Genomic DNA, 18,128 nt, shown 5'->3' on the forward strand with positions numbered 1-18,128 from the left:
GGTCCTATTTTCCTGCTCCCAGTAGCTCTCCCTTTGTTATATTGTTACTTTGGGGTGTGTCATTCCTTTGCTGGGTTTGGGTTGATGTACTTCATTGTTTCTTGTGTACAATACTCTGTGCCAGCAGTGGTAGCATTATTCATTTTCCTAAGGGACAGCAGCCCTTGTGTCTCATGCAAATTGAGGAGTCACCTTGGTTGGAGGTATCAGGCTTCACAATAAAGGACCCTCTCTGCCCTCTGGAGCTGGCAATAGCAACTGGGAATTATCTGCATGAACTCCAGCTACATTCTATGTGTTAGGTGTAGCTGTATTGAATGGCAGAGGAATAAGCCAGAGCGGCTTTGAAGTGCTGTGATTGTGGCATGAGGAAATTTGATCTGAGCCCCCCCCCCCGTGCATGTTATAAAAGGAAAGAGATGCACAGGGACCTTGAGGTTCCAGTCTGCATCATTTCAATACAGAATACTATGGCTAGATAATAATCAAAAGACCTAACTTTTACATAATGCTTTATGTCAGTAGATCTCAAAGAATGTTACATCATTATCCCCATTTTGCAGATGGGAAACTGAGGTACAGAGTGGTAAAGTGACTTTTCCCAAGGTCACCAGCAGGTGAGTGACAGAGCTAGGAATAGGCCCAGTCTCACTAGGCCAAATGGTTGCTATGTGATTCCTTAACTTCCTTTCACCCCTCCTTCTCCCGCCCGTACATGTATTTTAAAAGTCAGTGAAGCTTTAAAAGTTTATTTAATCACCACATACACCACATAAAAGAACATTCCTACCCCACCTGTAAATCCACTGATGCTTGTAAAAAAGCTACTTTCAAACAATAAGGCTTTCTCCAGCAACTACAAATCAAAGTATTATTCTGAGGCATAAGATGCCATCTATGTTATATATTGTTCCAATATGTTTTGAAGCGCAGTTGTAGTTTTATTTTTCCCTCCATTAGGAGAATCACCAGTCTCCTAATGAAGGGGAAAATGTTTAACTCGCTTTGACATTTATTTAAAAACTAATTAATATTTTGTGCAGTCATGCAAGGCAGGTTTTATAGTATCTGAGAAAATTGGGGGGAAATAAATCTACATTCCAGGAATTTTTTTTTAAATCAAACTCCTCTAAATAGTATTTCTGAGTCCTCAGTCTAAGCCAGGGCATAATCAAACTGGCCTTTCTCTAGCCCATCAAGTCCGTCAGCCCAGGTGGAGGTGGGCATACTTCTGTAGGGGTCTAAGAGAATTCGGAAGCATCGGACAATGAGGATGCCTAAGAAAATAAATAATAAGATCACAAAGACAAATGTGGTTTTCTGCTCCAGGGTCAAGCTAGCGTCTTGTGGAACATTCCCAGGTGGCAACAAAGTAGAGGTGAAAGGCTCTCCTTCCATTGTCCAGGGAAGCTGAAAGGAGTAATCCCACAGTTTCCTTATTTCATCATCAATTTGCTGAGGCCATGGTAGAAGTCACTTAGATGTACTTGTGTTATCTGCAGGGGAAGGGGGAAAAAATGTTAGCTATGAATGCACCTTATTTTTGTGTGTGGTCTCATCTGAATGCAGAGGGCATATGGGAAAGAACCCCATGGTTGTTTCCATTCCACTATTATTATTTTCTGAACATGTTTATTGGTTTCATAATATGAAAGGCCTAATATTACTGTTAAATATCATGAACAGACATCTTGTCTATAAGATGGCCAAGCACTGGGTCATAAATCTGATCATGTACCATTTGGATTGATGTAGAATTTTCCCTCTTTTCAAGGGGAAGTGTCAGGGTTCCAATCACATTGCTCAGAGAACACTGCTAAAAGGTAAGCTACCGAAAGGACAGGTCTGAAGCAGACTGTGTCTCATTCCACCTGGGAAAAGAGAGTGTCATTACTGTGCCAGCAGTTTTGGAGGAGGAGGGTCAGAAACTAATAAAAAATTTTAACACCTTTTATCTACAATGATCCCAAATGGACCCAGATGACACAGACAGGGATCTCTTACATACAACTGAAATGCAGACACCTCTGAGCTGAATGCTGGCAGTCATTCTGTGCTCATAGCACAACATGGCATTTATAAAAGACAGGCAAAATAGCTTCTCCATTTGAAACAAGAGGAATTTTAGGGAGGCAGACTGAAATTACTCAAATGCAGCCCAACATATTAGTTAATGCCCTTACCTCACGCTGAAATTCAACCTATGATCTTTTAATAAGTACAGTGAGTCAGAAGCTAGGTTTCACATTTCACAGCATGCCGTAGTGCTATGTAGTGTCATCAGGTCAGTACTGACTCAGGGCCAGATCAAGCCATCCTTGCATATGATCCCACTGAAATCAATGAGTAAAGTGAAATGTATTCAAATGGATGCCCAAATGTGGCTGTAAGAATGTCCCCTACCAAAATCATCAGCACTGCCTACAGTACTTACATTTCTCTTAGGCCTGGTCTACACTATGAGTTTAGGTCGAATTTAGCAGCATTAAATCGAATTAAGCCTGGACACGTCCACATGACAAAACCCTTTTTTTTGACTTAAAGGGCCTTTAAACCGGTTTCTTTACTCCACCTCCAACGAGGGAATTAGCGCTGAAATCGGCCTTTGCGGGTCGGATTTGGGGTAGTGTGGATGGAATTCGACGTTATTGGTCTCCGGGAGCTATCCCACAGTGCTTCATTGTGACCGCTCTGGACAGCACTCTCAACTCAGATGCATTGACCAAGTAGATAGGAAAAGCCCCGCGAACTTTAGAATTTCATTTCCTGTTTGCCCAACGTGGAGAGCACAGGTGACCACGCAGAGCTCATCAGCACAGGTAACTATGATGGAGTCCCAAGATCGCAAAAGAGCTCCAGCATGGACCGAACGAGAGGTACGGGATCTGCTCGCCATATGGGGAGACGAATCAGTGCTAGCTGAACTCTGTAGCAGTAAACAAAATGGCAAAATATTAGAAAAGGTCTCAAAGGCCATGAAGGACAGAGGCCATAACAGGGACGAACAGCAGTGCCACGTGAAAATTAAGGAGCTAAGGCAAGCCTACCACAAAGCCAGAGAGGCAAACAGAAGGTCCAGGGCAGAGCCGCAAACATGCCGCTTCTACGCAGAGCTGCATGCCATGCTAGGGGGTGCAGCCACCACTATCCCAACCGTGTGCTTTGACTCCATCAATGGAGAATCATGCAACAGGGAAGCGGGTTCGGGGTACGAGGAAGATGATGATGAAGACAATGAAGATAGCTCACAGCAAGGAAGCAGAGAAACCGGTTTCCCCAACAGCCAGGATATGTTTATCACCCTGGACCTGGAACCAGTAACCCCGAACTCACCCAAGGCGTGCTCCCAGACCCTAAGGGCACACAAGGGACCTCTGGTGAGTGTACCTTTGTAAATATTACACATGGTTTAAAAGCAAGCATGTTTAATGATTAATTTGCCCTGGCAATCACGGCCAGTACAGCTACTAGAAAAGTCTGTTAACGTGTATGGGGATGGAGCGGAAATCCTCCAGGGACATCTCCAGAAAGCTCTCCTTCATGTACTCCCAAAGCCTTTGCAAAAGGTTTCTGGGGAGGGCTGCCTTATCCCGTCAGCCACGGTAGGACATTTTACCACGCCAAGCCAGTAGGACACAGTCTGGAATCATTGCATAACAAAGCATGGCAGCGTATGGTCCAGGTGTTTGCTGGCATGCAGACAACATCCATTCCTTGTCTCTCTTTGTTATCCTCAGGAGAGTGATATCATTCACGGTCATCTGGTTGAAATGGGGTGATTTTATTAAGGGGACATTCAGAGGTGCCCGTTCCTGCTCGGCTGAACAGAAATGCTCCCCGCTGTTAGCCGCGCGGTGGGGAGGGGGGTGAAGTGATCATCCCAGAGAATTGGTGTGTGGGGGAGGGGGGCGGGTAGTTGGGTTTGTGCTGCATGTTAACCCGGAAACCGCAGCCCCTCCTTTTACATTGCAAATGCATTTTAAAGGGCCAACCCAACGGGTGCTTGGTATGGGAAATGAGGGCGCTGCTGTTTGAAACCATTCCCACATATTATGAAGGTTAAAAAAGCCAAAAGACTGTGGCTTACCATGGCTGCCTGCAAGCCGAATTCTGTTGCCTGGCACTGCATGAGTGATCTCTCACAGCAAACCGGTAGGCCCTCAATATAAGAAGAAAAATGCGACTTTGTAACGAAAGCACATGTGCTGTATAACGTGAACAGCAAAGTTAACGTGAAAGAGTGTTCCCATTGTTTTCTAAAATGTGTCTTTTTTAACCACCTCTCCCTTCTCCTCCACCAGCTGCAAATGTTTCTCCTTCGCAGAGTCTAGTGAAGAAGATTAGAAGGAGAAAACGGCGGACTCGGGATGATATGTTCTCGGAGCTCCAGATGTCCTCCCACGCTGACAGAGCACAGCAGAATACGTGCAGGCAGTCAATGTCAGAGTGCAAAAAAGCACAATATGAATGAGAGGAGAGGTGGCGGGCTGAATCACGGGCTGAAGAGAGCAAGTGGCGGGCTGAAGAGGATAGGTGGTGTCACCTTGCTGACAGAAGGCAAGAGTCGATGCTCTGGCTGCTGGAGCATCAAACTGAAATGCTCCAGCATATGGTTGAGCTGCAGGAAAGGCAGCAGGAGCAGAGACCGCCGCTACAGCCCCTGTGTAACCACCAGCCCTCCTCCCCAAGTTCCATAACCTCCTCACCCAGACGCCCAAGAAGTCGGTGGGGGGGGCCTCCGGCCACCCAGCCACTCCAGCCCAGATGATTGCCCAAGCATCAGAAGGCTGGCCTTCAATAAGTGTTAAAGTTTTAAAGTTTTAAACTGCAGTGTGTCCTTTTCCTTCCCTACTCCCCCACCCCTCCTGGGCTACCTTGGCAGTTATCCCCCTAGTTGTGTGATGAATTAATAAAGAACGCATGAATGTGAAGTAACAATGACTTTATTGCCTCTGCAAGTGGTGCTTGAAGGGGGGAGGGGAGGGTGGTTAGTTTACCAGGGAAGTAGAGTGAACCAGGGTGGGGGAGAGGGGAGAAGGGTTCATCAAGGAGAAACAAACAGAAGTTTCACACTGTAGCCTGGCCAGTCACAAAACTCGTTTTCAAAGCTTCTCTGATGTGCACCGCACCCTGCTGTACTCTTCTAACCGCCCTGGTGTCTGGCTGCGTGTAATCAGCGGTCAGGCGATTTGCCTCAACCTCCCACCCCGCCATAAATGTCTCCCCCTTACTCTCACAGATATTGTGGAGCGCACAGCAAGCAGCAATAACAATTGGAATATTGGCTTCGCTGAGGTCTATCCAAGTCAGTAAACTGCGCCAGCGTGCTTTTAAACGTCCGAATGCACATTCTACCACCATTCGGCACTTGCTCAGCCTATAGTTGAACAGGTCCTGACTACTGTCCAGGCTGCCTGTATACCGCTTCATGAGCCATGGCATTAAGGGGTAGGCTGGGTCCCCAAGGAGAACGATAGGCATTTCAACACCCCCAACGGTTATTTTCTGGTCTGGGAAGAAAGTCCCTTCCTCCAGCTTTTGAAACAGACCAGAGTTCCTGAAGATGCAAGCATCATGTACCTTTCCCGGACATCCCACATTGATGTTAGTGAAACATCCCTTGTGATCCACCAGTGCTTGCAGCAGCATTGATAAGTACTCCTTGCGGTTTATGTACTCGGTGGCTTGGTGCTCCAGTGACAAGATAGGGATATGGGTTCCGTCTATCGCCCCACCACAGTTTGGGAATCCCATTGCAGCAAAGCCATCCACTATGACTTGCACGTTTCCCAGAGTCACTACCCTTGATATCAACAGGTCTTTGATTGCGTTGGCTACTTGGATCACAGCAGCCCCCACAGTAGATTTGCCCACTCCAAATTGATTCCCGACTGACCGGTAGCTGTCTGGCGTTACAAGCTTCCACAGGGCTATCGCCACTCGCTTCTCAACTGTGAGGGCTGCTCTCATCCTGGTATTCTGGCGCTTCAGGGCAGGGGAAAGCAAGTCACAAAGTTCCATAAAAGTGCCCTTACGCATACGAAAGTTTCGCGGCAACTCTGAATCATCTCAAACCTGCAACACGATGCGGTCCCATCAGTCTGTGCTTGTTTCCCGGGCCCAGAATCGGTGTTTCCACGCCATGAACCTGCCCCAGTAACATCATGATTTGCACATTGCTGGGGCCTGTACTTTGTGAGAGGTCTATGTCCATGTCAATTTCCTCATCACTCTCGTCGCCGCGCTGCAATCGCCTCCTTGCCTGGTTTTGCTTTGGCATGTTCTGGCTCTGCATATACTCCAGGACAATGCGCATGGTGTTCATAGCGCTCATAATTGCCGTGGTGATCTGAGCAGGCTCCATGATCCCAGTGCTACGGCGTCTGGGCTGAAAAAAGGCGCAAAACTATTGTCTGACGGAGGGAGGGAGGGGCGGGCGAGTGACGACTTGGCTTACAGGGAATTAAAATCAACAAAGGTGGCTGTGCATCAGGGAGAAACACAAACAACTGTCACACAGAATGGCCCCCCCAAAGATTGAACTCAAAACCCTGGGTTTAGCAGGCTGTTGATTTCACGGAGGGAGGGGGAAGCAAATGAATACAGAACAAATCTGGTCCATCTATCTTTTACATCTTAGGCTGGCAGCAGACGGTGCAGCATGACTGATAGCCCTCGGCATCTTCTGGGTGCTTGGCAGAAGATACTGTACTACGACTGCTAGCCATCATCGTCAAGACTGTTCAATAGGACTACCAGCAGGACTAAGTCTCCAGGAGACAAAATATGTCTGCCCAGGTGCCTCTGACTGAACTCACTGAGGAGTATGACGACGACGGATACCAGTCGTAATACACCATTCACTGCCAAAAGGCAATTAGCTGCTGCTGTGTAGCAATGCAGTACCACATCTGCCGGCACCCAGATGACATATGGTGACGGTGAGCTGAGCTGAGCGGGCTCCATGCTTGCCGTGGTATGTTGTCTGCACAGGTAACCCAGGTAAAAAGGCGTGAATCGATTGTCTGCCGTTGCTCTGACGGAGGGGGAGGGGCCTGACGACATGTACCCATAACCCCCCGCGACACTGTTTTTGCACCATCAGGCATTGGGATCTCAACCCAGAATTCCAATGGGCGGCGGAGACTGCGGGAACTGTGGGATAGCTACTCACAGTGCAACGCTCCGGAAGTCGACGCTAGCCTCGGTACTGTGGATGCGGTCCGCCGACTTAATGCACTTAGAGCATTTTATATGGGGACACACACAATCGACTGTATAAAACCGATTTCTATAAAACCGGCTTCTATAAATTCGACCTAATTTCGTAGTGTAGACATACCCTAAGTCTCACCTCAGGCATTGGCAAGGCCTAAATCTACCTAGATTATGAAATCCATATGAGGGATGATGGCTACAGGTTATCTCTGTTCGTCCCCAATTTAGCACAATAGGCTACAATCAGAGCACTTCATGCAAATGGTAAGAAAAGAGACTGTTTTTAAACAAAATTGAACCTGAGCTAGGAGGAAGGACACAAAACTGTGGAAAGAAGCAAAACTTTTGTGTTGCCATTTAAATCCATTGAGAATTAGCTGTCATTTACAATGGAGACCTGATCAGTAATGACTTACAAGCACATGTCAATAAAAATAATTACCACTGAATGTGGTACTGAGAAAGCACACTTATATAATTACACATAAAGCGTAATTTTAAAACCACATATACTTCAAATAAAACGATGGAAGATGTAATAAAAGAACAAATGTCATAGCTGTACAATTATTAATTCCTGAACCAAGGTATATAAAAGTTGTTAATTTCAAATCTTTGAAAGTATATTTCCAGCTACCAGCTGATGAAAAATTTGCGAGCCTGGCTAATAAAAAGAGCTGTAACCCTAAGATCAAGCAGTTTAATAAAAGTGTCAGATCTTAGATGATAAATGGAGGAGGAAATGTAAGTACGGTCCAATGATAAATCTTTGAGATAGAGGATTTGAGACACAGGATTATAACATTGTGGCAATGATGCTATAATGAAGGCTGAAAACAAACTACTGCTACAAAAAAACCTTCATTTTAGTCACTAATGCCCTGAGATAGCAAAGCACTTCAGCACATGCTTAAGTCTCAAAGACTACAATGACTTCAGCATGTGCTTTAAGTTAACCACAATCTTAAATTCTTTGTTGAATTGGGGCTTGAAAGTCTCTCCTAAAACTACCTTTTGGAGATAAATCTGTGCTAAAAGCAAGCATGACAAAATGTGAGTATTTTAGGAAAGGTTTGGAAACATATATTCAATAATGTACAATCATCTAAAAATGGGCTAAGGATGTTGGGGATGGTGGGAAATGGAAAATTTTCACCTCTCAAGAAAGTTCAGATTTTTACTGTGCTTGAAAAACCTCATTTTAAACTTAGCAGGTCTATATTGCTCAGTAAAACACAAATGCTTTGCATTCTTTGAAGAAACCTGATTTCAAAATCATTTGATGAATTATTAAAGCTTGTGTGCTAATTACTTTCTTTAAGGATTGAACAGGCACCAAAAATGGGGTGTGTGCTGAATGACTGCAGATGTGTTGGGTAATCATTCTCATAGCCATAACTGGTTTTAGTTAATTTTACGTATCAACAGAAGTGTGAAGCATGCTTTGGACTTGGCAGTCTTTCAACCCCAGACTTCTCGTTATCATGCTACAACTACATGCACCAACACACAAAAAAAGTAATCATAAAAGCCAGTTAAGGCTACTTCTTAGGCATAAGTCTTGCCAACACTTAACCAAAGCTTGTAAGCTTTTTGGAGCACAAAGGGTCTCTCCTTAAGTTCATACTGGAGTTCATTGGAGCACAATGGGGCTCTGATCCTAACTGTGGCCACTGCAATATAAAAGTTAAATCCAACAACAAAATGTTGCTAAATGACAACAAAGTGCCTATCTTTCACATCATTTACAAAACTCACCTTTCTGAAAGCAAGGAAATGACTACCTAAGGACCTCAGAGATCTTACATTGCCCATAGAACAAACAAACATGTAGGGACAGATTCTCAGATCCCAGTCCAGCTCCTTTGCACCATTCTTGAGCAACTGTGGGTTCCCTTTGTGTAGGAATCCCTGGCTCTCAAAGAGTTGGCTAAGTGATTCTAGCAGCTTCCTACAGCACTCTGACAGTGTGACTCCATTGGAGCTGTGTACCAGGGACTCCTCATGGCAACAGTTGCCCCCAGTATAGGGGGCTACAGGGAAATGCTAATACAACCTCAGGCTGTATTATCTTCTTTGGGAAACACCTGTGCATTCATCCCATCCACAACCTACCCTCTTCTCCTCCAGCCTCCATCCCCTTTTCCAGTATAGATCCTATATTCCTGGGGAGATCTTTGTGGGGCCTGGGAGATGGAAGGTACGGTGCCACAGAAGTAGCCGAGCAACTTTTCCACATAGTTCTGAGGAGGTCTGTGCATAAAGGGTCCCTTTCATGTACAGATTTCGGGGTGGTGGTGGCGGCATCTTACACTGCAAGCTTCTTGGAGCACAGACTGTCTTTCTGTTTGTTTGTACAGCACATAGCACAATAGGGCCTAGATCCTGACTGGGTCTTCTGTGAGATATCATGATACAAATGATATTATCATCTCCATTTTAGAGATTGAGAAATGGAAGCAGAGAGTGATTAAGTGGCTTGCCAAAGGGTTCACAGGAAGTAAAGCAGTAAAGTCAGTGATAGGAGCCAGATTTTCCACTTTTCCATTAGCCACAAAACCATCCTTCCCCATCCTTTTCACCTTCTTGTCTATGCAGTGGTTTCTGAAACATTGATGATAATGGTGTCAAACTGAAATAATGATATTGCATACGTATACATTGATCCAAAGAGGAATACATTATAGGCATCACAGAAAGTTACGACTGAAGTGGCAGCTGTCAGATGATCAAAAAAAGAGTAGGACTGTGGTGATCTGAATATGTTTCTTATTGTTGGTTTTAAAAGCCAGCCAGAGCTGGGCCAGGTTATTACCTGGATTAGAGATCCTCAAGGGAAAAAATATTATAAACAGAGGTTTGTCTAAACACCAGGCTGCTGTCTATATGACTTAAATAGAATTAAGACTGATTGCACAAACAGATTAGCCTTTAACTTGATGAGTAGCTTTTAGAGGTAAAGACATTCAAGTTCAATTTCTTGTTGAAATGATTTCCTCACAGATATGAATAATCTTTCATTTAATGAGTACACAATTGAATACCTTTCTGTCCACATCAGTCTCTGTTGTTACCATTCATTCTTGCTAACATGCAAATAACCATTAGCTCATTTTATTATAGTTCTGGCTCAGATGGCACTTTCAATCTCAGTCACTCAGTTGCCGTAGTTATACATTTTTTAAAACAAAAGAACTCAAATGCTTATGATTAATGCCAGCCCAGAAGGTTTTGTTTTGTTTTTGTGGATTAGGCAGAGATGTTTGAAGAAATCAGTGGAGATCTGTTCTAATGTAATATATCATTTTCCTTGGAACAATAATTGAAACATACCAAGGACCATGTCACTGCTACATAGGGACTGAACTTTTATTTCAAACAAGTCAGGAAACAGAATTAGGGTTACCACAGCCAGCTTAACTCTGTTCCCTTGCACATTTGCATGACATTAGGATCTCTCACTCTTTTGGACAGTTTCTCTCCATCATTAAGGTTGTGACAAGGTTATCATTATCAATCAAATTTTGACCTGTCCCTAGTTTCACCCAGACTCACCCAATCTACAATGACTGGACAGTCTACTCTGGATGCTGTAAACCTGTATATCATTGCTAGTTCAGTTACCTATCTCATGCTACAGAAACCGCCTACCTACAAATCTGAAGGTTGTTAAAGTTTGAGGTGACCTTGCAGGAGTAAAACCACCCAAGTATATGGAGTTGAGAAGGTAACTAGCTTTGATACAGATGCACTTATTGAATACATTAAACTGCTTTAGAAAGTTGGGACACAGGCTACCAGGAATATGCAAGCAGAGTTAAGGTCAGTGCACCTTAAATCAGCATTTCTAGGATTTCCAACATTTGGTTTTGAAAAAGGCAAACTTTCATTGAAAATGGTCGTGTTTTTTAATGATTTCTTTTTAGGGTTCCTGGCAAAGCTTTCAAGCTTCTTATTTTGAAAATAATATAACAGACTAATGGAAAAGAGTCGGGCATGGTGGCGTGTGCCTGTAATCCCAGCTATTTGGAAAGCTAAGGCTAGTAGATCACTTGAGCTCAGGGGTTCTGTGCTGCGGTGTGCTATGCCAATTAGGTGTCCGGAGCCACTGACAGCCTGGCCAGCGAGTGGCTGAACAACATGAATGGTGTATTGTGATCGGCGCTCTCTCTATGAGGGCTGATGGACCGATCGATCAAGAGGACAATGGAAAGGAACTGTTCTTTTTTTAAATGTCACTCTTCCAAAACCACTGTGTTTGTAACTAAATTGGACTTTGCACTGTTATGTTTAAATTGCACCTTTTTCTATTACCATTTATATAAAATAGCATTTTATATAATTGAATATAGGATTTGTGTTTGTTTTATGAAAGACTCTTGTAACGTATATGTACAAGAAGGAACCTGAAATCTCAATTTGCTAACTTTTGTACAATTAGAATCTCACCCTTTACCATTCAATGTGTTGTGTTTTTTGCAATTCTTATACTATATTTGTGTATAAACACTGCAGTGAACAGAGTCAAATATTTACAAAACCGCCTAATTTTTTAAACACATTTGATGTTTGGTAGCAAATGAAATTCTAGGCTAGACCCCATCTACTATAAATTGAAGTAGTTCCACTGGTCAGTGGTGTTACACAGATTAACACCACTTTGTTTCTAGGTATGATGAAGCATGCATAATCTCCAGGCTTTTAAAGACATCAGCAAAGGAAATTCAGAGATGATAATCCTGGAATTATTATTTTTATATTATTTTATCTTTATATTTATATATTATTTATATATGTCTATATTTATATATATTATTTTTATATAAAATTCCCTTTCCATAGACTAAAAATGAAATTCCAGGTTAAATGTGTTCCAGGTGACATTTATCTCTATTGTTTAATAAATCACTTGCTATACAGTTTTATGCAAATTACCTAAAATTAACAGGCATTTTAAAATACCTTTAAAATGAGCTGGATCAGTGGAGGAATCTGACCAGCTAAAGCTAGTCCTCAGCACATAGATACACAATTTAAAGAGTTTTGATGCACTTTGACATATCAGACCAAATTCTCTATTGGTGTAAATGGCCACAGGTGCCATTGATTTAATTGCTTTAGATTTATTGTGGCAGAGAATTTGGCCCCTGAAAACTGTAAAATGTATAAATAATAAACGTTAGGACTGGGAATATGTGGGAATATCCTTGCTTTTAAGATAAAACTTGGTGACCAAATTTTGCCCATGGTTACACCCATGCAAACTCACCGACTTCATTCTTAAGAGCAGAATTTGTCTCTGTGACTTCACAAGGTGCCTTACAAGTATGCATAATGTAATGTAAGTATATGTATTTAATGGCACATGTAGGTTTCCATTATGGCTTATCTAGTGTAATGTAAATCATGTGATTGCATGCAAGACCTAAGTTGTGTCACAGCCACATGTACTATTTTTCTATACTATCCTTTCTAGTTTAGCACATTAGTCACAGCATTTCCTTACATATAAACATCACATAAGCTTCTTCGTGCTTAGTGCCAGAATCAGCAACTGACTTTATTGAAGTAACTGCTCGCTTTACTGGCTAACTGGATTTAAACAAAAGGAACAGCATGTGGGAGTCAGCTGGTATAAATCAGCATAGCTTCAATGGATTTACACCATCTGAGGACCTGGCCCCTAATTTGAACCTACCATACAAAATACACTATTTCCTTTTCCCTTTGTCTCCATGTACTTTTCCTTCTAAAAAGTTTACAGCTAGCATTGTAGCTAACAAAATTTAGAAATGCTAGCATTGTAATTCTTTCTCCATTGCATATTGCTACGACACGTCCATAATATATTAAATGTTAAAGCCCTTTAAGCTTTACATGTTATTAAAATATTTGATTAGGCTGGATCCCACTGGGAAGAAATAATCCTATTACAATTACAAATCTTTCCAAATTAAGAAATCTGCTGCTCAATGAGACTAATATATTTTACATTCCTCTTTCTTGCATTAATAAAGGTTAACTTTGTTAACCTTAATGAACTTTTCAAAAAAATAAACATAAAAAAAATAGTACAGGTCACATATACTTTGTATTATTTATTTTACATACATTTAATTTTAGTAGGTTTTAGATCTCCATGTCACAAATTCTTACCTTCTATTCAGGAAATATTGCATATAAACAGTATTAACCAGGCATGTAAAATATAAAGATTATTTATTAAATAAATAAGTACAATTGGGCATACAGTTTTTGTTATACAAGTACCTTCATCTAGTCGAGAGAAAAGCCGACCCATTTCCTTCTGCAGCTGTTACGGGTAGTTACAGGTATCTTTAGTTTCCATTCTTCTTCACCTTGCTCGTAATGTAAGTGCAAAGTAGCAGGGGCTGTAAAGAACCTGGCTGAACACCTAAGCACTAGAGCTGCCTTTAAAAGGCTTAGAATTTTACATGAAAAACTATGTCATACAAGAATGCTGTTTGTGTGTTAGAAATAATTAGCTGACAATACTGTCGTTTCTTTGAGGCGAGGCATGATTTCAGTTCTGCCTCAGCAACTCTTCAGTAGATTCTGCTTCACTGAGTAGAGCAGCAGCCTAGCAATCTGTCTTCAGGAGAATATTAACATTCAAAAGTAGTACAGGAAATAAATAAAAAAAATCACAGGGCATTCCCATATCTTTGCTAAAATTAAAGCCATAAATTTACCAGTATTTCTCTTTTTACTGTAAGGACTACTGTCAATATTAGACAAATAGCATTCATCTGCCAATCTGATTACAGTTTGTGACCTTCAGGAAAACTCCTTAATTAGAAGACTTCTAAAAAACAATGTGTGAGAGTAATTCTCGGCTACGTTTACTATATAAAAATAACCTGACGGCAATGGCATCTGGCATGCACCCGTCAACATAGCTGTTGATTGTTTTTAAACTTATTTTGATGCATTTCTTTTTTCCTGGAAGCTGTATTTGTTTTCAAGCCAGGTACAAAAGCTTCCCTTAATAAAGTAGCTGCTTTATTTCAGGAAAAAACACTCTGTAAAGCAACATGGTTCTTATTTTCCCTTCCTGAAAGAAAACAACGCTAGTTTTAAAATGGTGTGCCAAGTAAATGACACTGATTTAAACACTGTTTTTCCCCTGGTTTCCACTTTTTTTGAAGGGGCTTGGGAGGACAGGGGAAAGGCTGAACAATTTATGGTTAGATCAGGGCATTTGTCCACAGCCCTGTGTAGGGGGCAGTGTGGAACCAACCCCCCCAGCAGCAGCATCATAGGACAAATTGTTTCCCATCTAAGGCACAATCCGTTTCCCAAGGTGCTTTGATGGTTATTGAGGGAGGCCCTTTGTGGTCCCCCTTCCATCCCTGCAGGCCCGTGTAAGGACTACACGCAATCTGGCCCTTAATGTTTTGTCTGATTTCACCATAGTAAACAAAGAGGAATAATATCTCCACTCATTCATCACACACACATGCAAAATTCCACATATACTGCTATAAGAGCCCTGTGGCTCCAGAACCAGGTGGGGAGGAGCGGCAGCATGGATGCAGAAACAGGGGTTGTACTGAGCTTTAGTCCTGGTCTACGCACAGCTTTTGTACAGGTGTACCTATTCAATTATGGGTATGGTGGTTTGTTTGGTTTTTTTTACTGAAAGAGTTATACCAGTACAAGCCCTAGTGTGGATGCAGTTATACTGAAATAACAGTGTTATACCAGTATAGCTTATTCCCCTTCCTGTACAGGAATAAGCTATACCAGTATAAACCTAATTAAACCAGTATAACTGTGTCCACACTAGGGTGTTGTGCTGCTTTAATTATACTGGAAGGTGGTACAACTTAGGGTATGTCTACACTACGAAATTAGGTCGAATTTATAGAAGCCGGTTTTATAGATATCAGTTTTATACAGTCGATTGTGTGCATCCCCACATAAAATGCTCTAAGTGCATGAAGCCGGCGGACCGCATCCACAGTACCGAGGCTACCGTCGACTTCCGGAGCGTTGCACTGTGGGTAGCTATCCCACAGTTCCCACAGTCTCCGCCGCCCATTGGAATTCTGGGTTGAGATCCCAATGCCTGATGATGCAAAACAGTGTCGCGGGGGGTTCTGGGTACATGTCGTCAGGCCCCTCCCCCTCCGTCAGAGCAACGGCAGACAATCGATTCACGCCTTTTTACCTGGGTTACCTGTGCAGACAACATACCACGGCAAGCATGGAGCCCGCTCAGCTCAGCTCACCGTCACCATATGTCATCTGGGTGCTGGCAGACGTGGTACTGCATTGCTACACAGCAGCAGGTAATTGCCTTTTGGCAGTAGATGGTGTATTACGACTGGTATCCGTCATCGTCGTATTCCAGTTCAATCATAGGTACCTGGGCAGACATGCTTTGTCTCCTGGAGACTCAGTCCTGCCGGCAGTCCTATTGAACAGTCTTGACGATGATGGCTAGCAGTCGTAGTACAGTATCTTCTGCCAAGCACCCAGAAGATGCCGAGGGCTATCAGCCATGCTGCACCGTCTACTGCCAGCTTAAGATGTAAAAAATAGATGCACCAGATTTGTTCTGTATTCATTTGCTTCCCCCTCCCTCCATGAAATCAACAGCCTGCTAAACCCAGGGTTTTGAGTTCAATCTTTGGGGGGGCCATTCTGTGTGACAGTTGTTTGTGTTTCTCCCTGATGCACAGCCACTTTTGTTGATTTTAATTCCCTGTACCTCCCATTCTGTCCATGCTGGAGCTCTTTTGTGATCCTGGGACTCCATCATAGTTAGCTGTGCTGATGAGCTCTGTGTGGTCACCTGTGCTCTCCACGCTGGGCAAACAGGAAATGAAATTCAAAAGTTCACGGGGCTTTTCCTGTCTACCTGGTCAATGCATCTGAGTTGAGAGTGCTGTCCAGAGCAGTCACAATGAAGCACTGCGGGATATCTCCCGGAGGCCAATAACGTCGAATTCAGTCCACACTACCCCAAATCCGATCCGTAAAGGCTGATTTTAGCGCTAATCCCCTCGTTGGAGGTGGAGTAAAGAAACCGGTTTAAAGAGCCCTTTAAGTAAAAAAAAAGGGCTTCGTCGTGTGGACGTGTCCAGGCTTAATTCGATTTAACCCTGCTAAAGTCGACTTAAACTCGTAGTGTAGACCAGGCCTTATACGTGTAGCTAGCCAAGGCCTCACAGTCTTGGTAGCACAGAGGTAGTACACTACTGCCTCACTAAAAATGAATTACTAAGCAGAGCCCAGTTCAGGACAGCTTTGTGATCCCAGCAAAGTTATATGGGTTATCGGGAGGTACTTTTGTGTTTTTAAAGAATAAACTGTTTCTGCTGAGCACTTCTTATTGAATTATTCCCTTTGTGACACCGGCTTTAGCCTTTGTATACTAATCTACCCAGTTTCTCTCCTAGCTAGAGGATCAGCATGAATACACACAACAACCAAAAGATAAAGGCAGGATGGAAGAGGCTTGTTAGATCCAAGAGGAAAACTAAGTGAGAGGCTGTTTTACTATATTAAACAAAGTTGTAGATAGGTTCTAAATAATTGGAAAATGTCATTCATGAATGTTTTCTCTTTTGGTCTGCCCTTCTTTGTAGAGAGTCACAACTCTGAACCCATGTATGCTCCAATGAATGCACAGTTTGTGGCTAATAAACATGAGGACAGAGAGAATTGATGAAACAATGGGTTTAAAGATTCATTTTATCTTCTTTGTTTTGTATTTTATAAAAGTCTTACAAACAGATGACAACAGTGACATTCATTTAAGGCCCAATAAAGTCAATGGGAGTCTTTCCAGTGAGTTTATTGGGCTTTAATGCATGGTCTTGGACACTATTGATGTCAGCAATGGCATCACTGTGCTGTAGTTACCAAATTAACAATACCTCCCACAATTGTCCCATGGTATTTACTATGAGCTTAAATCCTTATGTCCTTACTCTATTGTGCTCACACTTTACTGCACTGGGGTTTGCCACAGCAAGGACCTCAAGATTTCTCTTTGTAACTATGGCATAGTAGAGCTGTGCTTGTGAAGATTACATACATCACATTTGGTGAAAACACTCTGTAGGAACAGCAAGGTAAAAATCTATTATAGCCATTTTAGTTAATTGCTCTCTAAAGGTAATACTCAAACCATCCCACTAATTAATTCTAATTACAGTACTAAACTACAGCATCTCTATATCTGACTTTATTTGGTGTTCAAGGGATGTTCTTGGTGTGATTTTATTAATAGGTCTGAAGGTATCCTTTTAAGTTAGCTGGTTATTATTGCACAACCTTTCCAAAAGGCTATGAAAAAATAAAATGTCATCCAGAGACCCAATGAAACCTCTGCACCAATAGTTACCATGAAGCCGCCATATCACTGGAAGAATCCTAATCATTTTGATTCACTTTGCACCCTGCCATGTCACTCAAAATGAGCTGTGCAAAACTTACAGATCTGAAAGTCACAGAATATTGCAAACATTCTGTAGGAACACATCTAGAGAAATTTCTAAGATATGCAAGCAGGTCTGAGATTACCAATGCTGCTGTCACCAACAGACTGAATCTCTGACAGTGAGCAAGAGAATGAAAGAAAAAAAAAAAATCAATAGCCCATTTATCTCCAACTCACTTTCTCAAATACACCTCTACCCTGATATAACGCTGTCCTCGGGAGCCAAAAAATCTAACCGCGTTATATCGAACTTGCTTTGATCTGCCGGAGTGTGCAGCCCCTCCCCCCTGGAGCGCTGCTTTACCATGTTATATTGGGCCGCATTATATCGGGGTAGAGGTGTATCTGGGGATTACAGACTCCTTTGTAGTTAGACTCTACATCCATGTGAATTGACTGAAGGGAAGCCAGAGGAACATGCTAATGGCTTGCTCTT

The 18,128-nt window shown here is 42.6% G+C and overlaps 1 protein-coding gene across 1 annotated transcript; it reads right to left on the reverse strand.

Annotated features, from left to right (window-relative positions):
* Window positions 1-495: 495 nt before the first annotated feature.
* CTXN3 (cortexin 3) lies at window positions 496-13,849 on the reverse strand. Its single transcript, XM_054031262.1, has 2 exons — window positions 13,489-13,849; window positions 496-1,496 (listed from the first exon to the last, which is right to left on the reverse strand). Exon 2 carries the CDS (start codon window positions 1,396-1,398, stop codon window positions 1,156-1,158), a length of 243 nt encoding a protein of 80 aa, XP_053887237.1. The 5' UTR covers window positions 1,399-1,496; window positions 13,489-13,849; the 3' UTR covers window positions 496-1,155.
* Window positions 13,850-18,128: the final 4,279 nt, after the last annotated feature.

Source organism: Malaclemys terrapin, chromosome 6, assembly GCF_027887155.1.
Source record: "Malaclemys terrapin pileata isolate rMalTer1 chromosome 6, rMalTer1.hap1, whole genome shotgun sequence".
In the NCBI taxonomy this organism is placed as follows: domain Eukaryota; kingdom Metazoa; phylum Chordata; order Testudines; family Emydidae; genus Malaclemys; species Malaclemys terrapin.

Excerpts from the sequence above, each read along its gene's own strand:
- CTXN3 (XM_054031262.1), bottom strand. The coding sequence starts at position 1,398 with ATGGAAGGAGAGCCTTTCACCTCTACTTTGTTGCCACCTGGGAATGTT.